Below are 25,111 nucleotides of genomic sequence, written 5' to 3' on the forward strand. Positions count from 1 at the left end.
CAAGCATGTACTGTCGAAAGAGAAAACTTATTTTATTATTCATTCATATACAGTATATATACCGGTGTGTATATATATATATGTAAGGGATAATGCCCGACGAGGTGTCCATTATCAGGAATTAATGAGTCGTGAACCGTCCTCCGCGAAGTTATATGCTATGTTATATGCTATGTTATATGCCATATGAATAAATATGGCAGTGTGTGTATGCACTTAGTAATTAACCAACAAAACAGAACTATACACACACTAAACAACTATATACACTAACACTGCAAAATAACTATATACACTAACACTGCAAAATAACTATATACACAACAGAAAAACAACTATATACAAAATAACTATGTACAACACCATCCCCGGCAAGTGAGTGTGCATCAGTCCGGGGCTCCCTGGTCCCGCTCCTTCTTCTCCCTCAGCCAGTCCTCCACACTCTGACCCGCCGCGACAGAACAGAAGTATTCTCTGCCGTGGCGGGAGTGTCCGGTCTCCCTCCGCCTCGGCTGGCCGCATTTGCTGCACTTATGCACCTGTGGCACGCCCACGCCGGCCCGGTGAGAGAGGGGCGTGCCTGCCTCCGCCCGCCGCTCGGCGGTCAGCCTCCTCCATTGTACAGTTCTCAGGGCTACAGGCAGCTCAGGGCCGGCGGGCTGTGCGGCGGCCAGCGGCGGAGGGAGGACGTGTGGAGCCGGCAATGTCCGAGGGAGCGTCAGGACGGGGACGGGGAGCACCCACACACACTGCCGGGGCAGTAAGAGGTCCACAAGGAGAGGCTGTGCTGCTCTTAAAGGTCCAGTTGCAGCTGCGGCAGCAGCCGTCGGCAGGAAGGCCGGGTAAGCAGCCGAGGGGGCAGGCGGTCGTGGCGCCAGTAGCCGTCTGGGCGCCGGCAGAGCGGGCACCGGTGTTGCCACAGCCGGTGCCGCTGCCGGGGCTGCCGCCGCCCCCCTCGCTGCCGCTGTCGTCGCCCGGCCTTGAGGCACCGCCGACGTCGCCGTTGCTGCTGCCGCCGGACGATCCACCGCCACCGCTGAGGCCGGGCCCGGCGCTGTCGCCGCGGCCGCCGCCGCCGGTGGTCGTCCTCCGTCTGCTGCAACGCCTGGAGTCAACACAGCCCTCTCCTTCTCTCGCTGCGTCCGGGTAAACCTGAGAGCGGGTGGCGACAGTGTTTTAGTTACATGTACGCCATCGAGAGCGTGTAGTTCAAGCGTGTCACTGCCCAAAGCATCGAACGCACCACAGCGAGAGGGTCCTAGCGTTCAGCTCAAAGAGCTGAACGGGCGCCCGAGCCATCAACCTCTGGTGCCCCAGCACAAGCGGGGTGGGCGCAGGAGTAGCGGGCGAGGCTGTCCTTGTTGGCCATGAGCGGGCTGTCCGAGGCACTCGTCTCCCGCTCCCGCTGGTGACTGGCAACGACATGGCAGGCGTAGCCCGCGTCGTTCTCCAGGAGCCATCTGAAGGTCTGACCCCGGTACCTGCCCAGCTGGATGCTGTGGCAGCCCAGCACCAGCATGGGGTTCCCAGGGTCACCACCCTCGGAGACGACGCGGGCTCGGGCCTCCTTCTCCACCTCCTCCGGCTTCTTGGCCCTGGCGGCGGTGAAGGCTGCCGCCGCATCAGAGGCCCGCAGGACCAACTGATGCGACGGCGTCAGTTTTAAATTTGCAAAAGACATCTACAATGACAACAAATGACATTAAACGAGCATCGCATTAAACGTGCATTAGAGTTTACTCCCTTAAAGTGACTTATATGTTCATGGATGCTTACAGGAAAGATAACAGATGGTTTGACAGGTTGGAATGCTAATCGCCTCGCCACCAGTTTCAATGGGAATCGCGACTCTCCGTACTTTCAACATTAATTTTTAACATATTTATAATTCGAAATTCGTCCCAGCATTTATACCACATACACAATAGGGTCTATAGCATATAACCGAGTCGTCCTCTCACATTTTAATGCATTTTTCACGATTTAACAGCACTCGTTGTGAATGCTAACCGCTGCGCCACCAGTTTCAATGGGAATCGCCACTCTCCGTAATTTCAAAATTAAGTTTAACATATTTATAATTCAAAATTCGTCCCAGCATTTATACCACATACACAATAGGGTCTATAGCATATAACCGAGTCGTCCTCTCACATTTTAATGCATTTTTCACGATTTACCAGTACTCGTTTTCAAGGCTAACTCCCGCACAATCCGTTTCAATGGGAATCGCGACTCTCCGTAATTTCAACATTAATTTTAACATATTTATAATTCGAAATTCGTCCCAGCCTTTATACCACATACACACTAGGGTCTATAGCATATAACCGAGTCGTCCTCTAACATTTTAACGCATTTTTCACGGTTTACCAGCTCTCGTTTTCAAGGCTAATCGCCACATCCTACCTTATCATCAACTGCAGAGATAATGGCTGACACACGTGGAAGGTTTTCCTGGCGTTGATGCTGATGCGGGTTGCTGATTGGGTGGGGCGCCCCCTGAGTTGAGGTCCCTTGAGTCGATGCAGGGTTGCTGATTGGGCGGGCGAAAGTCAAGGAAAAGTCAAGGGGAAGATTTGTGGCTGCCGATTGCCTGGCGAAAGTCAAGGAAAAGTCAATGGGAAGATTTGTGGCTGCCGATTGGCTGAGAAACAGAGAGCATCGCTGGACAGATACCCTCATTCTTCTCTTTATTCATCCGACAGAAAAAGCGGAAAGAACCCACCGCATCGCTGTCTATAAAGAAAAAAATGCCCAATCCAAATCGCCCAACTCCTGAATTGCTCCCCAATCAGCAGCCGCAAATCACCCAACTCCTGAATCGCTCCCCAATCAGCAGCCGCAAATCGCCCAACTCCTGAATCGCTCCCCAATCAGCAGCCGCAAATCACCCAACTCCTGAATCGCCCAACTTCTGAATCGCCATCAGCCCAGTGTAGCAATGTCGAAGCATTTCTAAACGGTGTTGAACATAGTGCTCTTGAACACAGCATGGAAATGGCCCAGTCCCCTAATCAAGCCCCTTATATAAAGCAGGTGTGATGTGCCTCAGTATGGCTTTGGCTCTGCTGTGGCTGGTGACCATCTTTAGGATATCCCCCTGTGACCGAGTGACTTTCATGCTTACCCCTAAACCCGTGGTGGTTCACTTGCTGCTGTTTTGCCCTGTTTTGCTTTGCCTTATTGTTTTGTTTTGAGTATTTATCGAACCAACTGGGGGTTAAATGTTTGTTTTTGATTGATGTTTTAATAGTTATTGTTTATTTAGGCTGGAGCTGGGTGCCAAACTGTAAGGAGGCTAGGCACCCCTGGTGAGGTCCCGTCACTTGCATGTGAATTAAAGCACAGGGATATAACACGTTTTTCACCAGCTTTAGTGTGAAGTGACTGTTGATGTGAGGCTCTTGTGGTGAGTGGTAGCACCCCTAGGCACTCCTCGGCGTAGTTTGCCTCTCAGCAGTTGGCCTCAGCTTTAGTCTGGTTGGTTTTGTTTAAGTTTGGGACTGCTATTTTAGATATTGTGACTTATAGATATAAATGAGTTTTAGCTTTAGCGTTTGTAATAAAGATTTGGTTTATTTTGAATCCCCGTCTCTGTCTATCAGTTAAACGAATCTGTTTGCCTTATCAGCATTGTTAATATTATTTAACACACAAGTTACATCTCTTTTATTATACTTTATTTCCAGGGGTGTAATTCCCCTGGTGGCGTTGTCGGTCCTCCCTCCCCCCTAGACTTTATCCCATCCTCATCGCCCCACTCGCTACACCAGCATCAGTCTGAATTCGACGATTGCGAAGTGTCCTGATAAGGTAAGTCATGCTGAACCTAGCTGCTATCCTAGCTGCTAAAAATGACATTTTCAGTGTGTCAGTGAGTAGGAAACATGGGTATGTGAAGGATTGTATATGTATGGATTTACAGGAAATATATTGGTACGTTGTGTGCATCTATGTGTACTGGTATGGTGTACAGATATGCAAGTGTTTGTGTGTACGGTTGTGTGTATGTGTATTGGTATGGAGTACAGAAATGCAAGTGTTGTACGCTTGTGTGTATCTGTATGGTGTATAGATACGCAAGTGTTGATACATAGATTTGTTATCATGAAAATTAGAAATTGTCTGAAGGAAACAGGTAGTTTTGAGTTTGAGTTTTGATTTTGATTTCTGACCTGTTAATATTGTTTAAAGAAGTGGGGTGGGATTGAACAAGTTTTTACTTCTTCCCACCCCTTTTCAAATATGTTGTAGCATCTTTTTATATAGAGTGCTTGGCGGCATTATCAGTGCAGGAGTCACTAGGGCTGACTCCTGTTGATGCATTATTATTGTTTTGTTGTTGCATATTTGAAATAAATCATTCATTCATCCTAGCTGCTATTAATTGCTGGAACAAATTTCGACTGATAAATATGTTCAACTTAATGCTGAAATTACAGTATAAACATGTTCAACTCAATGTTGAAATTACAGCCCGCCGCGATTCCAATTGAAACGGCGATTAGCCTTGAAAACGAGAGCTGGTAAACCGTGAAAAATGCATTAAAATGTGAGAGGACGACTCGGTTATTTGCTATAGACCCTAGTGTATATGTGGTGTGCTGGCTGGGACGAATTTCGAATTATAAATATGTAAAACTAATTGTTGAAAGCACGGAGCGTCGCGATTCCCATTGAAACGTGTGGCGCGGCGATAACGCCTCGTTTCCACATACGTACATTCTCGTATGCGATTCAACCGTCTCCGACCGAAAGTCCATTCATTCCTATGTGATTCTCCGTAATGTCCGTTTTTCCTCCGAGACTCCTCCCCTCCGTAGAATTTCTGTCCGGTATGTCCGTAATATACGTTAAAAAAATTGAACTTTCGCCGTCGTTTTACGGAGATACCGTATGAAAGTTTTTATGTTTTTCACAAAACTTGTAGCCTAAGTACCTGGCAGGCCAAACTCCTCGGCGATCTCTTTCCAAGCCTGGTTGGTTTGTTTTTATCTCTGCATATGTCGATCCTCATGTTCCAAAGTACCGGTCTCCTATCCGCTTATCCGGGGTCGGGTCGCGGGGGGAGCAGCTCAAGCAGGGGGCTCCAGACTTCCCTTTCCCGGGCCACATTGACCAACTCTGACGGGGGGATCCCGAGGCGTTCCCAGGCCAGTGTTGAGATATAATCTCTCCACCTAGTCCTGGTTCTTCCCCGAGGTCTCCAGGGAGACGCCAGCCACCCTTCTGAGAAAACTCATCTCGGCCGCTTGTACCCGCAATCTCGTCCTTTCGGTCATCACCCAGCCCTCATGACCATAGGTGAGGATGGGAACGAAGATCGACCGGTAGATCGAGAGCTTTGCATGCGACTCAGCTCTCTTTTCGTTACAACGGTGCGGTAAAGCGAACGCAATACCGCCCCCGCTGCTCCGATTCTCCGGCCAATCTCACGCTCCATAGTACCCTCACTCGCGAACAAGACCCCGAGGCACTTGAACTCCTTCATCTTTTGTCCGTAAATAAAGTAATGCCCGTACGTAAAACACTAGCGACTCCTTCCGTAAATTTACGGAAGCACGGATACGAAAAACATACGTATGTGGAAACGAGGTGAACGCTACACGAATTTGTGTGTCGTCCTTGCGCTATCTGTCCAGCGATGCTCTGTTTCTCAGCCAATCGGCAGCCGCAAATCTTAAACTCGAGTATCGCCCGCCCAATCAGCAACCCGCATCAACTCGAGAATGCTCAACACGAGAATCACCCGCCCAATCAGCAACCCGCATCAACTCGAGAATCCTCAACACGAGAATCACCCGCCCAATCAGCAACCCGCATCAGCTCGAGAATCCTCAACACGAGAATCACACGCGCCCTAAAAGCCAGGAAAACCGCTTCAACACGAGAATCTTAAGAACCTTCCACGTGTGAATCAGCCATTATCTCAGTCTGCATTCGAAGATAAGGTAAGTCATGCTGAACCTAGCTGCTATTAAATACTGGAACACATTTTGACGGATAAATATGTTCAACTTAATGTTGAAATTACAGTACAAACATGTTAAACTTAATGTGGAAATTACAGCCAGCCCGTCGCGATTCCCATTGAAACGCGGTTAGCCTTGAAAACGAGAGCTGGTAAACGCGAAAAATGCATTAAAATGTGAGGGGACGACTCGGTTATATGCTATAGACCATAGTGTGTATGTGGTATAAAGGCTGGGACGGATTTCGAATTATAAATATGTTAAACTTAATGTGGAAATTACAGCCAGCCTGTCGCGATTCCCATTGAAACGCGGTTAGCCTTGAAAACGAGAGCTGGTAAACGCGAAAAATGCATTAAAATGTGAGGGGACGACTCGGTTATATGCTATCGACCATAGTGTGTATGTGGTATAAAGGCTGGGACGGATTTCGAATTATAAATATGTTAAACTTAATGTTGAAATTATGGAGAGTCGCGATTCCCATTGAAACGTAATGCGCGGCGATTAGCCTTGAAAACGAGAGCTGGTAAATCGCGAAAAATGCATTACAATTTGTGAGGACGACTCGGTTATATGCTATAGACCATATAGTGTGTGTGGTATAAAGGCTGGGACGAATTTCGAATTCTAAATATGTAAAACTTATTGTTGAAAGTACGGAGAGTCGCGCTTCCATTGAAACGGATTGCGCGGCGATTAGCATTCCAACCTTTCAAACCTTCTGTTATCTTTCCTGTAAGCATCCATGAACATAAAAGTCACTTTAAGGGAGTAAACTGTAATGCTCGTTTAATGCAATGCTCGTTTAATGCTGTGTCGTGTAATTTGTTGTCATTGTAGATGTCTTTTGCACATTTAACCATGACGCCGTCGCATCAGTTGGCCCTGCGGGCCCCTGATGCGGCGGCGGCATTCACCGCCGCCAGGGCCAAGAAGCCGGAGGAGGTGGAGAAGGAGGCCCGAGCCCGCGTCGTCTCCGGGGGCGGTGACCCCGGGAACCCCATGCTGGTGCTGGGCTGCCACAGCATCCAGCTGGGGAAGTACCAGGGTCAGACCTTCCGGTGGCTCCTGGAGAACGACGCGGGCTACGCCTGCCATGTGGTCGCCAGTCACCAGCGGGAGACGAGTGCCTCGGACAGCCCGCTCATGGCCAACAAGGACAGCCTCGCCCGCTACTCCTGCGCCCACCCCGCTTTTGCGGAACACCTCAAGTTCCGCCGGGCGCAGGAGGAGGCCCGGGCTCGCGCCACTCTGCCCGGGCGGGGGGGCGAGGCGCTTGTTGGCTTCGGGCTGTTCAAGGAGGACACCCTGAAGGACCTGTACGACTCCAAGGACAAGGAGCGTCAGACGTAAGTCATATTGTGGTGAAGGGCAGTGGAGACGGTGCTGTGACATGTTTAGATTTAATATTTATATATAGTTGATTTTCGATCATTGGCTTGCAGCTACGTCAAGTGGCTACGGCGGAAGACCCCGCAGCCTGGGAGCTCCATGGACGTCGCCATTCAGTACTTCTCGGGCCGAGACAAGGAGCGGTCGGCGGAGGCGGCTGCTCCACCCCCTCCGCCCGCCAGCAGCAGCAGCACCAGCAGCGGCCCCAGCACCACCACCAGCCAGGCCGCTGCTTCCACCGTGCTGCCGCCCCGCAAGCCGACCGCTCCCAATTTCTCGGCCCTTGTGCGCCGGCGTCCGATGGGCCCCAGGGAGCTGCAGGCCCGGATCAGGAAACTGATTACCCCACCAGCACGGCCTGCAGCTCCAGGTGCAACTGGACCTTTAAGAGCAGCACAGCCTCTCCTTGTGGACCTCTTACTGCCCCGGCAGAGTGTGTGGGTGCTCCCCGTCCCCGTCCTGACGCTCCCTCGGACATTGCCGGCTCCACACGTCCTCCCTCCGCCGCTGGCCGCCGCACAGCCCGCCGGCCCTGAGCTGCCTGTAGCCCTGCCCGCCGCACAGCCCGCCGGCCCTGAGCTGCCTGTAGCCCTGAGAACTGTACAATGGAGGAGGCTGACCGCCAAGCGGCGGGCGGAGGCAGGCAGGCCCCTCTCTCACCGGGCCGGCGTGGGCGTGCCACAGGTGCATAAGTGCAGTAAATGCGGCCAGCCGAGGCGGAGGGAGACCGGACACTCCCGCTACAGCAGAGAATACTTCTGCTCGGTCGCGGCGGGTCAGAGTGTGGAGGACTGGCTGAGGGAGAAGAAGGAGCGGGACCAGGGTGATGCACACTCTTGCCGGGGATGGTGTTCTACATAGTTCTCTTTTGTATATAGTTGTTTTTCTGTTGTGTATATAGTTGTCATTTTGCAGGATTAGTGTATATATAGTTCTTTGTTTTTGTTTTGTTTTGTTTGATAGCTACTAAGTTAGTGCATACACACTGCCATATTTACGTATCTTGATAAAAACGACAGTGTTACCCCTTATGTTTTTTTCCCATGATGACTGATGAAAAACAGTGTAACCCCTTATATTTTATTTGACAAGGATACTTTTTTTTTTTTTTTTTTTTCATGACGACCAATAAAATACGACAGTGTTACCCCTCATATTCTATTTGACAAAGACAACAGTGTTACCCCTAATGTTTTTTTTATGACGACCAATAAAAACAAGTGTTACCCCTTACGTTTTTTTTCATGACGACCAATAAATGACAACAGTGGTACAGTGACCCCTGTTGGCCTTTTTTGTGTGGATCTGAACCTGAGCTATTCAGAGTATTAACCTCCGAACTTATCAATGCACCATCAAGACACCAAATAAAGTCATCACAATGGTTATACTTGACTTTATAATTCGCATGAAATAGAAATAAGAGTCTTCCAACAGAGTACATCAACCAGACTTGAAGCCCGGTCTCCAGGGGCTTAGCTCACAGCTCTCTCCACTTCCCACTGAGATTTGTAGATTAATTATGTCTGAGGTTATATATGACATGAAAGCATTAAAGATATTGCGTTTTCCACAGAAATTGAACCCCGGTCTCCAGGGGGTTAGGCAGAGTGCACTCCACTGCACCACTGAGGCGATGACATTACATAATTATCAATCATCAATAAAGAGGATATACATGACATTAAAATGTATGTGTGTATTTCTATTATTTCCCTCATGTTTTTTTCATGACGACCAATAAAAAACGACAGTGTTACTCCTTATATTTTATTTGACAAAGACAACAGTGTTACCCTTTATGTTTTTTTTCATGACGACCAATAAAAAACAACAGTGTTACCCCTTATGTTTTTTCCATGACGACCAATAAAAAACAACAGTGTTACCCCTTGTGTTTTTTTTCATGACGACCAATAAAAAACATCAGTGTTACCCCTTATGTCGTTTTTCATTTAGACCAATAAAAAACAACAGTGTCACCTGTGTCACCAGTGTCTCATGTTTCATTTGATAAAAACGACAGTGTTACCCCCTATGTTTTATTCAATACATTTCGACAGTGTTACCCCTTATGGGTTTTTCATGACGACAGATAAAGGACGACAGTGTTACCCTTTACGTATCTTTTGATAAAAACAACAGTGTTACCCCTTATATTTTATTTGACAAGGACATTTTCTCTTTTTTTTTCAAATATGATTTTTTCATGACGACCAATAAAATACGACAGTGTTACCCCTTATATTTTATTTGACAAAGACAACAGTGTTACCACTTATGTTTTTTTTCATGACGACCAATAAAAAACATCAGTGTTACCCCTTATGTTGTTTTTCATTTAGACTCTAAATGAAAAACAACATAAGGGGTAACACTGATGTTTTTTATTGGTCGTCATGAAAAAAAACACAAGGGGTAACACTGTTGTTTTTTATTGGTCGTCATGAAAAAAACATAAGGGGTAACACTGTTGTTTTTTATTGGTCGTCATGAAAAAAACCATAAAGGGTAACACTGTTGTTTTTCATCAGTCATCATGGGAAAATAACATAAGGGGTAACACTGTCGTTTTTATCAAATGAAACATGAGGGGTAACACTGTCGTTTTTTATTGGTCGTCATGAAAAAAAAACATAAGGGGTAACACTGTAGTTTTTTATTGGTCATCAAGAAAGAAAACATAAAAAACAGCAGTGTTACCCCTTGTGTTTTTTTTCATGACGACCAATAAAAAACAAGTGTTACCCCTCATGTGAAAAAAACATAAGGGGTAACACTGTAGTTTTTTATTGGTCATCAAGAAAAAACACATGAGGGGTAACACTTGTTTTTTATTGGTCGTCATGAAAAAAAACATAAGGGGTAACAATGTTGTTTTTTATTGGTCGTCATGAAAAAAAACATAAGGGGTAACACTGTTTTTTTTTATTGGTCGTCATGAAAAAAACATAAGGGGTAACACTGTTGTTTTTTATTGGTTTGTCATGAAAAAAAACATAAAGGGTAACACTGTTGTTTTTCATCAGTCATCATGGGAAAATAACATAAGGGGTAACACTGTCGTTTTTATCAAATGAAACATGAGGGGTAACACTGTCGTTTTTTATTGGTCGTCATGAAAAAAAAACATAAGGGGTAACACTGTAGTTTTTTATTGGTCATCAAGAAAAAACACATGAGGGGTAACACTTGTTTTTTATTGGTCGTCATGAAAAAAAACACAAGGGGTAACACTGCTGTTTTTTATTGGTCGTCATTAAAAAAAACATAAGGGGTAACACTGTCGTTTTATATTGGTCGTCATGAAAGAAAACATAAAAAACAGCAGTGTTACCCCTTGTGTTTTTTTTCATGACGACCAATAAAAAACAAGTGTTACCCCTCATGTGAAAAAAACATAAGGGGTAACACTGTAGTTTTTTATTGGTCATCAAGAAAAAACACATGAGGGGTAACACTTGTTTTTTATTGGTCGTCATGAAAAAAAACATAAGGGGTAACAATGTTGTTTTTTATTGGTCGTCATGAAAAAAAACATAAGGGGTAACACTGTTTTTTTTTATTGGTCGTCATGAAAAAAACATAAGGGGTAACACTGTTGTTTTTTATTGGTCGTCATGAAAAAAAACATAAAGGGTAACACTGTTGTTTTTCATCAGTCATCATGGGAAAATAACATAAGGGGTAACACTGTCGTTTTTATCAAATGAAACATGAGGGGTAACACTGTCGTTTTTTATTGGTCGTCATGAAAAAAAAACATAAGGGGTAACACTGTAGTTTTTTATTGGTCATCAAGAAAGAAAACATAAAAAACAGCAGTGTTACCCCTTGTGTTTTTTTTCATGACGACCAATAAAAAACAAGTGTTACCCCTCATGTGAAAAAAACATAAGGGGTAACACTGTAGTTTTTTATTGGTCATCAAGAAAAAACACATGAGGGGTAACACTTGTTTTTTATTGGTCGTCATGAAAAAAAACATAAGGGGTAACAATGTTGTTTTTTATTGGTCGTCATGAAAAAAAACATAAGGGGTAACACTGTTTTTTTTTATTGGTCGTCATGAAAAAAACATAAGGGGTAACACTGTTGTTTTTTATTGGTCGTCATGAAAAAAAACATAAAGGGTAACACTGTTGTTTTTCATCAGTCATCATGGGAAAATAACATAAGGGGTAACACTGTCGTTTTTATCAAATGAAACATGAGGGGTAACACTGTCGTTTTTTATTGGTCGTCATGAAAAAAAAACATAAGGGGTAACACTGTAGTTTTTTATTGGTCATCAAGAAAAAACACATGAGGGGTAACACTTGTTTTTTATTGGTCGTCATGAAAAAAAACACAAGGGGTATTGGTCGTCATTAAAAAAAACATAAGGGGTAACACTGTTGTTTTTTATTGGTCGTCATGAAAGAAAACATAAGGGGTAACACTGTCGTATTTTATTGGTCGTCATGAAAAAATCATATAAAAAAAAAAAAAAAAAAGTCGGCGGGAAGGCCGGGTAAGCAGCCGAGGGGGCGGGCTGTCGAGGCGCCAGTAGCCGTCTGCGCGCCGGCAGAGCGGGCACCGGTGCTGCCACAGCCGGTGCCGCTGCCGGGGCCACCGCCGCCCCCCTCGCTGCCGCTGTCGCCGCCCGGCCTTGAGGCACCGCCGACGTCGCTGCTGCCGCCGGACGACGATCCACCGCCGCCGCTGAGGCCGGGCCCGGCGCTGTCGCCGCGGCCGCCGCCGGTGGTCGTCCTCCGTCTGCTGCAACGCCTGGAGTCAACACAGCCCTCTCCTTCTCTCGCTGCGTCCGGGTGAACCTGAGAGCGGGTGGCGACAGTGTTTTAGCAGTGTTTTAAACTACAGTGTTTTAACACTGTAGTTTTTTATTGGTCATCAAGAAAAAACACATGAGGGGTAACACTTGTTTTTTATTGGTCGTCATGAAAAAAAACATAAGGGGTAACAATGTTGTTTTTTATTGGTCGTCATGAAAAAAAACATAAGGGGTAACACTGTTTTTTTATATTGGTCGTCATGAAAGAAAACATAAGGGGTAACAATGTTGTTTTTTATTGCTCGTCATGAAAAAAAACATAAGGGGTAACACTGTCGTATTTTATTGGTCGTCATGAAAAAATCATATAAAAAAAAAAAAAAAAAGTCCAATAAAAAACAACATTGTTACCCCTTATGTTTTTTTTCATGACGACCAATAAAAAACAAGTGTTACCCCTCATGTGTTTTTTCTTGATGACCAATAAAAAACTACAGTGTTACCCCTTATGTTTTTTTCACATGAGGGGTAACACTTGTTTTTTATTGGTCGTCATGAAAAAAAACACAAGGGGTAACACTGCTGTTTTTTATGTTTTCTTTCATGACGACCAATATAAAACGACAGTGTTACCCCTTATGTTTTTTTTAATGACGACCAATAAAAAACAGCAGTGTTACCCCTTGTGTTTTTTTTCATGACGACCAATAAAAAACAAGTGTTACCCCTCATGTGTTTTTTCTTGATGACCAATAAAAAACTACAGTGTTACCCCTTATGTTTTTTTTTCATGACGACCAATAAAAAACGACAGTGTTACCCCTCATGTTTCATTTGATAAAAACGACAGTGTTACCCCTTATGTTATTTTCCCATGATGACTGATGAAAAACAACAGTGTTACCCTTTATGTTTTTTTTCATGACGACCAATAAAAAACAACAGTGTTACCCCTTATGTTTTTTTCATGACGACCAATAAAAAACAACAGTGTTACCCCTTGTGTTTTTTTTCATGACGACCAATAAAAAACATTAGTGTTACCCCTTATGTTGTTTTTCATTTAGAGTCTAAATGAAAAACAACATAAGGGGTAACACTGATGTTTTTTATTGGTCGTCATGAAAAAAAACATTAGTGGTAACACTGTTGTCTTTGTCAAATAAAATATAAGGGGTAACACTGTCGTATTTTATTGGTCGTCATGAAAAAATCATATTTGAAAAAAAAAGAGAAAATGTCCTTGTCAAATAAAATATAAGGGGTAACACTGTTGTTTTTATCAAAAGATACGTAAAGGGTAACACTGTCGTCCTTTATCTGTCGTCATGAAAAACCCATAAGGGGTAACACTGTCGAAATGTATTGAATAAAACATAGGGGGTAACACTGTCATTTTTATCAAATGAAACATGAGACACTGGTGACACAGGTGACACTGTTGTTTTTTATTGGTCTAAATGAAAAACGACATAAGGGGTAACACTGATGTTTTTTATTGGTCGTCATGAAAAAAAACACAAGGGGTAACACTGTTGTTTTTTATTGGTCGTCATGGAAAAAACATAAGGGGTAACACTGTTGTTTTTTATTGGTCGTCATGAAAAAAAACATAAAGGGTAACACTGTTGTCTTTGTCAAATAAAATATAAGGAGTAACACTGTCGTTTTTTATTGGTCGTCATGAAAAAAACATGAGGGAAATAATAGAAATACACACATGCATTTTAATGTCATGTATATCCTCGTTATTGATGATTGATTATTGTGTATTGTCATCGCGTCAGTGGTGTAGTGGAGTGCACTCTGCCTGGAGACCGGGGTTCAATTTCTGTGGAAAACGCAATAAAATATTAAACAAATTAAATAAATGTAATGCTTTCATGCCATATATAACCTCAGACATAATTAATTTATAAATCTCAGTGGGAAGTAGAGAGAGCTGTGAGCTAAGCCCCTGGAGACCGGGGTTCAAGTCCGGTTGATGTACTCTGTTGGAAGACTCTTATTTCTATTTCATGCGAATTATAAAGTAAAGTATAACCATGGTGATGACTTTATTTGGTGTCATGATGGTGCATTGATAAGTTCGGAGGTTAATACTCTGAATAGCTCAGGTTCAGATCCACACAAAAAAGGCCAACAGGGGTACCACTGTTGTCATTTATTGGTCGTCATAAAAAAAACACAAGGGGTAACATTGTTGTTTTTTATTGGTCGTCATGAAAAAAAACATTAGGGGTAACACTGTTGCCTTTGTCAAATAGAATATGAGGGGTAACACTGTCATATTTTATTGGTCGTCATGAAAAAAAACATAAAAAAAAAAAAAAGTATCCTTGTCAAATAAAATATAAGGGGTTACACTGTTTTTCATCAGTCATCATGGGAAAAAAACATAAGGGGTAACACTGTCGTTTTTATCAAGATACGTAAATATGGCAGTGTGTATGCACTAACTTAGTAGCTATCAAACAAAACAAAACAAAAACAAAGAACTATATATACACTAATCCTGCAAAATGACAACTATATACACTAACACTGCAAAATAACTATATACACAACAGAAAAACAACTATATACAAAAGAGAACTATGTAGAACACCATCCCCGGCAAGAGTGTGCATCAGTGCGGGGCTCCCTGGTCCCGCTCCTTCTTCTCCCTCAGCCAGTCCTCCACACTCTGACCCGCCGCGACGGAGCAGAAGTATTCTCTGCCGTAGCGGGAGTGTCCGGTCTCCCTCCGCCTCGGCTGGCCGCATTTCCTGCACTTATGCGCCTGTGGCACGCCGGCCCGGGAGGAGTAGGTTGTGCCCGGCGGTGCCTCCGCCCGCCGCTTGGCGTTCAGCCTCCTCCCTTCAACTGTTTTTAGGGCTACAGGCAGCTCAGGGCCGGCGTGCTGTGCGGCGGCCAGCGGCGGAGGGAGGACGTGTGGAGCCGGCAATGTCCGAGGGAGCGTCAGGACGGGGACGGGGAGCACCCACACACTCTGCCGGGGCAGTGAGAGGTCCACAAGGAGAGGCTGTGCTGCTCTTAAAGGTCCAGTTGCAGCAGCTGCGGCAGCAGCCGTCGGCGGGAAGGCCGGGTAAGCAGCCGAGGGGGCGGGCTGTCGAGGCGCCAGTAGCCGTCTGCGCGCCGGCAGAGCGGGCACCGGTGCTGCCACAGCCGGTGCCGCTGCCGGGGCCACCGCCGCCCCCCTCGCTGCCGCTGTCGCCGCCCGGCCTTGAGGCACCGCCGACGTCGCTGCTGCCGCCGGACGACGATCCACCGCCGCCGCTGAGGCCGGGCCCGGCGCCCTCTCGCTGCGTCCGGGTGAACCTGAGAGCGGGTGGCGACAGTGTTTTAGTTACAGTTACACCATCGAGAGCGTGTAGTTCAAGCGTGTCACTGCCCAAAGCATCCAACGCACCACAGCGAGAGGGTCCTACTGTTCAGCTCCTGCTCTTCCCCGGTGAGGGCTGTCCGCCAGCCCTCAGCCAACCGGGTCTGTGAGGAGGATGAAGACAACACAGACAAACACACCGTGAGGAGCCCGAGTCGCTGCTACGTACGCAGTCTGACGGTCGTCTCCACCGAGTCGTGTGTGTGTGAGTACGACGGGCGTGTGTCTGTACCTCAGCCCGAGCAGGAGCGGGCGTTGCCGGCTGCTCCACGTCGCCCGTCGTCGTCGTCGTCTTCCTCCTCTTCTTCTTCGGCTCCGGCGCCAAGGTGGCCTCCCCGCACGGCGTCTCCTCCACGGAGACGGCACGAGGCTCCACCCTGGTCTGCGCCAGAGCCCGAGCTGGAAGCCCAACCGTCGGCGGAGCGGCCGCAACCTGTGGTGGTGGTGGTGGTGGGGGTGGTGGGGATGGGGTGGAGGACGGTGCCGGGGGAGGTGGAGTCGGAGGCGTCTCCAGCGGGAGCGGGAGGGCCTGAAGGACCTGTACGCCAGCTTCAGACACGGTCACGCACAACCAAATGGCATCAGCACAATGAGAGTGACGGGGCGACACACAGGCAAGCGAGACTAAGTGAGTCTGAGCATTCATGACGTGCAGCATGCCGTTGATTAGATAAAATGGTTTAGTGCTACAAGGCGACCGTTAAGAGGTGTGCTACAAGGCGACCGTTAAGAGGTGTGCTACAAGGCGACCGTTAAGAGGTGTGCTACAAGGCGACTGTTAAGAGGTGTGCTACAAGGCGACCGTTAAGAGGTGGCTACAAGGCGACTGTTAAGAGGTGTGCTACAAGGCGACCGTTAAAGGGGTAGTTCGGAATTTTGGACATAGGGCCTGATTCCCAAGTGAGCATTGGTATTCTATATCACTGGAGACAGTTTTCAACAAATTTCATACAGTCCTTCTAGTTGCAGAGTTCGCTCGTGCTAGGCTAGCGCAAGTCAACGGGCAATGCTAGCCTGCTATTAAAAACAGTCTTACCCACTCCACAGTACACCCGAGGTAAATCAATTATAACGACAGACTATAAATCTAAATGTCTGTTTATAGAATAATGTTAGAAATAAAACCAACCTTGCATTGCATTGCATTTTGAGGGAATTGCGGGGTCTCAGCAGCAGTGTTTATATTCCTGTACGTAGGCTACGGCAGCGGCGGACTGATACCTAGGTTACCTGCCGCTGTCATTGCTACAAACGCAGAGTACAGTGAACGAAGGAATTCTATAAGCGTATTCAATTAACAAGATATGCCCACGTTTGGAGGAGTTAGCGATGCATCTGCTTTTGAAGACGATTATGAGGAATTCGTTGTATCCAACGAATCGTACATGTACGAGCCGGTGTTTTGATGTCCAAGCCAGCAGCAACAAGCCACAGTTGAGTCCTTTCTGGATCTCGCACTGGAAATTGGTGGAAACTTTGTGGTGCCCACCTGTACCGTTTATTTCTACAATTTCTAAAAGCACACTGAACCATCATGTTGCCTAGTCGTTCAATTGCGCTTCTGTCCCACGCTTCTCTGTTTACGTTCTTCTGTCGTGATTCGATTACAAACCTAACCAGCGCATAGTAAAATTCCGCTTCTGCTGAGAGAGTAGTCCCTCGATGATTCATGCGATGCAAGGTTAGTTTAATTTCTAACATTATTCTATCAACAGACATTTAAATCTATAGTCTGGCGTTATAATTGATTTACCTCGGGTGTACTGTGGAGTGGGTAAGACTGTTTTTAATAGCAGGCTAGCATTGCCCGTTGACTTGCGCTAGCCTAGCACGAGCGAACTCTGCAAATAGAAGGACTGTATGAAATGTGTTGAAAACTGTCTCCAGTGATATAGAATACCAATGCTCACTTGGGAATCAGGCCCTATGTCCAAAATTCCGAACTACCCCTTTAAGAGGTGTGCTACAAGGCGACTGTTAAGAGGTGTGCTACAAGGCGACCGTTAAGAAGTGTGCTACAAGGCGACCGTTAAGAGGTGTGCTACAAGGCGACCGTTAAGAGGTGTGCTACAAGGCGAATGTTAAGAAGTGTGCTACAAGGCGAGGTGTGCTACAAGGCGAGGTGTGCTACATTGGGAGTTGTTTAATCAAATCCACATTACCACCACGTGAGTGAGGACGGCGCGTCTACCACCAACAAAGACGGCTACATCACCTGAATAACCTACCTTTGTCCTTCAAGCATCAGCTTTAGCGACCAGCAAATGAAAAAGTTACAGTTAATGCAAACATACTGACTCAAGAATAGATATCCAAGGCCAATGTTACAGTGGGACACGTCCGGTGTGGGGCCAGTTACCCATTTCTCCGTCAGTGACCGTCCGGACCAGCTCCTCGTCCGTCACCTCTGTGGTGGGGGGCGGCGGAACCGAGGGGCGCTGGTCTCTGACGAAAGACACCGCTATAGGGGGGGGGGCGCAACGGTCAGTAAATCGTATACACTCAACCTCTGTTGTGTGAAACAGAAGGAAAGAGGTACCGACCTGGAGCTGCAGGCCGTGCTGGTGGGCTCATCAGTCTCCTGATCCGGGCCTGCAGCTCCCCTGGGCCCATCGGACGCCCGCGCACAAGGGCCGAGAAATTGGGAGCGGTCGGCTTGCGGGGCGGCAGCACGGTGGAAGCAGCGGCCTGGCTGGTGGTGGTGCTGGGGCCGCTGCTGGTGCTGCTGCTGGCGGGCGGAGGGGGTGGAGCAGCCGCCTCCGCCGACCGCTCCTTGTCTCGGCCCGAGAAGTACTGAATGGCGACGTCCATGGAGCTCCCAGGCTGCGGTGTCTTCCGCCGTAGCCACTTGACGTAGCTGCAAGACAATGATCGAAAATCAAGTATATATAAATGTTAAATATAAACATGTCACAGCACCGTCTCCACTGCCCTTCACCACAATATGACTTACGTCTGACGCTCCTTCTCCTTGGAGTCGTACAGGTCCTTCAGGGTGTCCTCCTTGAACAGCCCGAAGCCAACAAGCGCCTCGCCCCCACGCCCGGGCAGAGTGGCGCGAGCCCGGGCCTCCTCCTGCACCCGGCGGAACTTGAGGTGCTCCGCAAAAGCGGGGTGGGCGCAGGAGTAGCGGGCGAGGCTGTCCTTGTTGGCCATGAGCGGGCTGTCCGAGGCACTCGTCTCCCGCTCCCGCTGGTGACTGGCGACCACATGGCAGGCGTAGCCCGCGTCGTTCTCCAGGAGCCATCTGAAGGTCTGACCCCGGTACTTGCCCAGCTGGATGCTGTGGCAGCCCAGCACCAGCATGGGGTTCCCGGGGTCACCGCCCCCAGAGACGACGCGGGCTCGGGCCTCCTTCTCCACCTCCTCCGGCTTCTTGGCCCTGGCGGCGGTGAAGGCCGCCGCCGCATCAGAGGCCTGCAGGACCAACTGATGCGACTGATGCGACACACGCACACGCACACGAACACCCACACACACACAAACACACACAGTCACTCACAATCACAGTCGCCCCCCTCCCACACACACACAGTCACAGTTGGGGAAACTCTAGGTATTCTACCTGGGTTCTGGACTTCCTGTTAAACTGACAGGAAGTGACAGCTAGATAGTTAACTTCTGTCAACTATCTAGCTGTCGCCTTGCATGGTTGACACTGCGGTGACTGTGTATGTGAACGGTTTCAAGTCGCTTTGGATAAAAGCATCTGCTAAATGCCCTAAATGCAAACCTATTAAATGTTATATTAGGTTGTTATATAACATATAATAGGTTATTATATGCCACATAATTACCTAGCATCACGTTGTGGCCACGATGTAACATGCAACTGAATTTAGATTTGTTTTTTTCTGTTTCTATTTGCGGTAGCTGCAGGTCTGACTTTCTGAGACGTACCAACTGGTGTTGAGTGCAGGGCTTAATAACGCAGAGCCATTTACAGACGTTCACTGGAGACACTGCAGTGCTGCTGAAATATTAACAGGATGAATGGAAATTGTGCGTGTGTACTGCTATGTGTGTGTGTTTTTCTCTGTCTGTCTGTCTGTCTGTCTGTCTGTCTGTCTGTCTGTCTGTCTGTCTGTCTGTGTGTCTGTGTGTGTGTGTGTGTGTGTGTGTGTGTGTATTGTTATACGAGAGGAACGTAGATGTTCATTCCTCCTGAACAGAACACAGCATAATACCAACAGCATGGCAGCAAGAAGCTTCCAGAGCCTTTACATACTAAAGCCTTCTGGATGGCAGTAGAAGACTTTATCCTAAAGTCTGACGCACGGGTCGATCGGTTGAGCTCAGGAGATTGTGCCAGCTCACTTGTAGCCGGAAGGTTGCTAGTTTGACACCTGATTCCGCCTAGGCGACTGCTGAGGTGTCACTGAGCAAGGCAATCAACCTTAACTTCTGTCAACTATCTAGCTGTCGCCTTGCATGGTTGACACTGCGCTGACTGTGTATATGAACGCTTTCAAGTCGCTTTGGATAAAAGCGTCTGCTAAATGCCCTAAATGCAAATGTAGTCACCATTTCCATTTTCAAAACACATTTATTTTAACAGAAACTCATCTGTTTTTTCTAGGAACCATTGAACATTTGCAATTATTCATAAGTGTGTTGGAATAATGTATGTTACATGAACTAACTGACAGTATCATTTCCAAAGTCCCCCGTAGATCACACGCTTTCTTCAGGCCTATAAAGCTCTTACTAATATTTCACCTCAAACGCTGGCTGGATCTACTTTAGGCATTACCATCACCCACAGTATATATAGTGTGATATATATATAAATCTGCTGACTGAACCTTCTGACAGGGCTTGTGGCTGATTGAGCAGAAGCTGGAGACTTCATAGATTACTCTTTGTGGTTGGGGAGGGGGGGGGGGGGGGGGGGGGGGGGGGCGGGGCGGGGGCTGGAGTTTTGCGGTAGTTTCTGTGTGAACTTTCTGTTGATGGAGATAAGGTGCAGAACTCAATGTTCGGGCATTTTCTATTCCTGGGAGCATTGAGATCTTTATAGAACACCCCCATCTAGTGGCCAAGTGACAGCATCACACTTTTCTGCTCTGAACTGATCACTGATCATCTTGTGTACAAGATATCTGGTTTCTTCCGATTTTGAGTTATATAAATAACGTATAGCCTCACTGAGTTACTGAAAAAGGCGAATTCAGTCATTTTCAACCTTCATCTTTATTAACACATGAACATGATAAGCCAAATGTACAAAGTGTAAAAAAAAAAGAAGACACATTATTCAAATATATTTCTAATAAATATGTAAATATTTTATTTATTACAACTGATAATATTGATAAGTCTACTTATTTACAGATGTCCAGTGTAAATGTGTCCGTTTTGAACCTAAGTAGTCTGATTGATGGCCTGCCCAACCACGCCCTAGTACATCAATGCACAGTGTTTCACTTTACATTAACAGGCAAATAACACAATAGCAGGCAAAAAAAACACATACTTCTATAGCTATAGCTATACTGTGGCTTACTAACGGAAAACAATATTTATAAAAGACTTAAAGTAAAAAGTTGTAACTTTTAGTTCAAACTCAAAAAGGTTCTGTGTATGGGAATGAGACAAAGATATCAGTTGCCCTCTGGGGGTTGAGACAGCGATCGGTCATAACCTTGAACCACAGACACAACCTTTCCAAACCTCCCTACGTCATACCTTCTGGGAGGTCTGCGTTAGTGTTTACGTCTGCTGTAAAGGTGTCTACAGTCTACAGTGTATTCATCGATATGTCTGCGACCCATCAGCTCCCAGTTCAAATGTTGATCCTTCAATAGGAGAGAGAGAGAGAGAGAGAGAGAGAGAGAGAGAGAGAGAGAGAGAGAGAGAGAGAGAGAGAGAGAGAGAGAGAGAGAGAGAGAGAGAGAGAGAGAGAGAGAGAGTAAAACTAGTAAATGACCCCACACATACCCCACCTGTTTGTGTGTGTCTCAGGTGTGTCTCTTCATGTGAAGCGCCAGGTGGTCTGAGCGGGAGAAGGCCCTCTGACAGAGCCCACACTCGTAGGGCTTCTGCCCCGTGTGTTTCCTGTAGTGACGCGTCAACTCGTCCGAGCGGGCGAACTTCCAGCCACAGCCGTCCCAGGAGCAGTGGTACGGCTTCTCCCCTGGTGGACCCACACACACACACACACACACAAATGCGCGCACACACACACACACACACACACACACAGATGTGCACGCGCACACAGACACACACAACCAGACACACAAGTCAACACCATATTAACATGGATGAACACACATTGCATTGGTGATCAGACACGCATACGTCAACACTACACGACCATTGGTGAGAACAGATGTCAACACTACATTCACACTGGTGAGCGCACACACACACACACACACACACACACACACACACACACACACACACACACACACACACACACACACACACACACACACACACACGTCAACCTTCAACAATTGTGTCTCCTGCTCCTCCCCCTCAGGCCCCGCCCCCCCTGACCCAGGCCCCGCCCCCCCTGACCCAGGCTCCGCCCCTCTGAGCGGCCCTCACCTGTGTGCGTGCGCATGTGAGCCTTGAGGTGGGAGCTCTTGGTGTAGGTCTTGCTGCAGCCGGGGAATTCACACCTGTGGACGGCCGGCTTCCTCTTCACTGTCGCCCTGCGGGCCCGCCTCCCCTCCGCCCCCCCTCCGCCCCCGGACCCTCTGGCCAGCGGCGCCCGGACCATGATGCCTTGCTGCAAGAGGGAGTAATGGCCGCCGGCCTGCCCGTGCTGCGGGGGGTAGTGGTAGTAGAGGTTGGCGTGCTGCTGGTGTTGGTGGTGCTGCTGCAGGTGCAGGTGGGGGGGGGGTTGGTGGGGGGGGTGTTGGTGGTGGAGGGGGTAGTTGTAGCTGGGCGGCGCGGCGGGGGCGTGGAGGAACCGGCCCTCCGGGTAGGGCCGCGTGGCGAGGAGGGGGGGCGGCTGCTGCTGGGGGTAGTGGGAGGGGTAGGGGCCGAAGTCCCACGGGGCCAGCGCCTCGCCCAGGGGGCCCATGTCCTCGCCGGGACCCGGCATGCCGCCGGACCCCTGGCCGAGGCCGAAGGGGTCGGGGTGCGGGGGGGCGGGGTACGAGGGCGGGCCCGCGGGGTCGTTCCCGCCGTAGCCCCGGAGGTACAGCTCCGGGACGGCCGACAGCGAGCTCTCCGCCAGAGACGGGGGTCCGAGCTCGCCGCCGCCGCCGCCGCCGTCGTGGCGCGGCAGCGCGTCAAACAGGTGGCCCTCGGGGTACAGGGTGCTCTGGTCAGCCGGCTGGGGGGGCTGGGTGCTGTAGTCCAGAGGAGGGGAGAACCCAGGGGACGGGTTGCTCCACTCGGACAGCAGGAACTCGATGTCCCAGGACGCATCGCTGTCGTGGTTCAGGAGCTCCTCTTTGATGGAGCAGGGCGCCTGCTGCTGTTCTGAGGCGGCGTCCGACAGGACGTCGCTCTGAGTGAAAGGGTCCTCATCTAAACTCTCCAACTATGAGGTGTAAGAAATGAGGGTTTAAGAAAGACATGCCAAGCTGATTGTTATTTGGTACATTACATCACTTTAGATTTAGATGACGCAATATTTCCAAAGCGACTTACACCCATTCTAACACCCATTCTTACACCCATTCTTACACCCATTCATACACCCGTTCTTACACCCGTTCTTACACCCATTCTTACACCCATTCTTACACCCATTCTTACACCCATTCTTACACCCGTTCTTACACCCGTTCTTACACCCATTCTTACACCCATTCTTACACCCGTTCTTACACCCATTCATACACCCATTCTTACACCCATTCTTACACCCATTCTTACACCCATTCATGCACCCCTTCATGCAGACATTCACACACCGACTGCGGAGTCAGCCCCGCAGGGCGACAGCCAGCTGGTCAGGAGCAGTCAGGGTGAGGCGTCTCGCTCAGGGACACCTCGACACTCAGCTAGGAGGAGCCGGGGATCGAACCAGCAACCTTCCGGAAACAGGACAAACTGCTCTACGGCCTAAACCAACACTGACCCAGTGGGCCGCCTGAGTCCCGAGGTAAGGCCCTCAAGGACAAAGACCAGAAAATAACAAGGGGCCCGAGGTTTCACCATCAGGGCCCCTGTATGCTGCAGACGGCCCTGCACCACGAGATAAGACACTTTATGATCGTGTGGTGGACAAACATTATTTATAGGACTTTTAAACTATTGTTGTCTCAATAATTAGGTATGAATATGCTATATTTTGTTCATTTTTGTATTGCTTATTACTTATATAATAATTACATTTCTTTCTTTATATTTGGTTTGTTTTTATTAACCAATATTTAGTATTTTCTGTGCAAACTTGCTAAATTAAATCATTGCTAAATATAAAAAAACAACAACGAAGTGTATTAATATTATATTTATGATTATAGTTATTATTATCATACCATATAGCAAAATATTTATTTTGGTACATAAAATGAGGTAATACAACTTTCAATGTATTGTCTAAAACGATATGTATTGTCGAACAATGTATTGTCTAAAACGAACAATAAAATCCTTCAAACACAATATAGATAGTTTCAATAACTCATCGTACTGGAGAAGAATATAGATTATATCAAAAATAAATATATAAAGAATATACAGGCCGAATAATATCCAGAAAGATTACTACGCTGATACTCGCACTCACCCTCTCACACTCTCACTCACACACTCACTCACTCGCTCAAACGTAGCTTTTCTTGTTATTGGACAATAGTCATGACCATTTCCAGCACACAAATGAAAGCTAGCATAGGCATTCAATGTATTTTAGATTCCCACACGAACAGCGTTGACAAATTAAACACTCTGACAAAAAAAAGAAAATAATCCAGAATATGCAGCTGTTGCCGACCCTCATAAACCTGTCCGATCACCTGCTTAAGCCCAGAGGGAAGCAGTGTGTTGGAGTGTGTTGGGGTCGCCTACCTTCATCTCGGCCTGGGGCAGGGGGCAGTCAGAGAAGGAGCTGAAGGAGGGCAGCACGGCCTGCACAACCGCCATCAGGGAGTCCTGCTCTGATCAACAGCTTTATGACCAATCACATAAACGTGGGAATTAAAGGAATAAACAGAAACAGTGAGTGAATCCCCTCGTACCGATGGAGTCAAACTCAACAAGTTTAAAGTCTAAAGCGGCCTCCCGGCGGTCTCCATGTTGCCCCCCCCTCTGCCTCTTGCTCCCCCTCTCTCTCTCTTGTCTATCTCTGTCAGCTGCGAGCTTCACTTCAAATCTCTCTGTTTCATGTTGCTTCTGACCGTTGGAAGGTGGAGCGTGTTTGTTTCTGTGCATGTGTGTGTGTGGTTAGTGTGGGTGTGTGCAAGCAGACGTTTGTATGTGTGTGCTTGTAAGAATTGTGTGTGTGTGTGTGTGTGTGTGTGTGTGTGTGTGTGTGTGTGTGTGGTTAGCATTCAGCATGTGAGAATGGTTCACACTGATGTTCTGGCTTTATTCACAAGATTAACTGGTATCCAAAACCAATTTCGGTGTATGCGCGTGTGTGTGTGTGTGTGTGTGTGTGTGTGTGTG

At 47.4% G+C, this 25,111-nt stretch overlaps 1 protein-coding gene across 2 annotated transcripts; it reads right to left on the reverse strand.

Moving 5' to 3' along the window:
* Positions 1-20,703: 20,703 nt before the first annotated feature.
* Positions 20,704-25,096, reverse strand: klf1 (Kruppel like factor 1 (erythroid)). 2 transcript variants are annotated; one of them, XM_060046591.1, is made up of 4 exons: positions 24,512-25,096; positions 22,088-23,033; positions 21,470-21,665; positions 20,704-21,327 (listed from the first exon to the last, which is right to left on the reverse strand). In XM_060046591.1, the coding sequence occupies exons 1-3, from the start codon at positions 24,584-24,586 to the stop codon at positions 21,490-21,492; spliced, it is 1,197 nt and encodes a 398-aa protein (XP_059902574.1). In that variant the 5' UTR covers positions 24,587-25,096; the 3' UTR covers positions 20,704-21,327; positions 21,470-21,489. The 2 variants fall into 2 exon arrangements, with proteins under 2 accessions (XP_059902574.1, XP_059902572.1); XM_060046589.1 differs by having other exon boundaries at positions 20,704-21,665.
* Positions 25,097-25,111: the final 15 nt, after the last annotated feature.

This window comes from Gadus macrocephalus, chromosome 3, assembly GCF_031168955.1.
Source record: "Gadus macrocephalus chromosome 3, ASM3116895v1".
Lineage (NCBI taxonomy): Eukaryota > Metazoa > Chordata > Actinopteri > Gadiformes > Gadidae > Gadus > Gadus macrocephalus.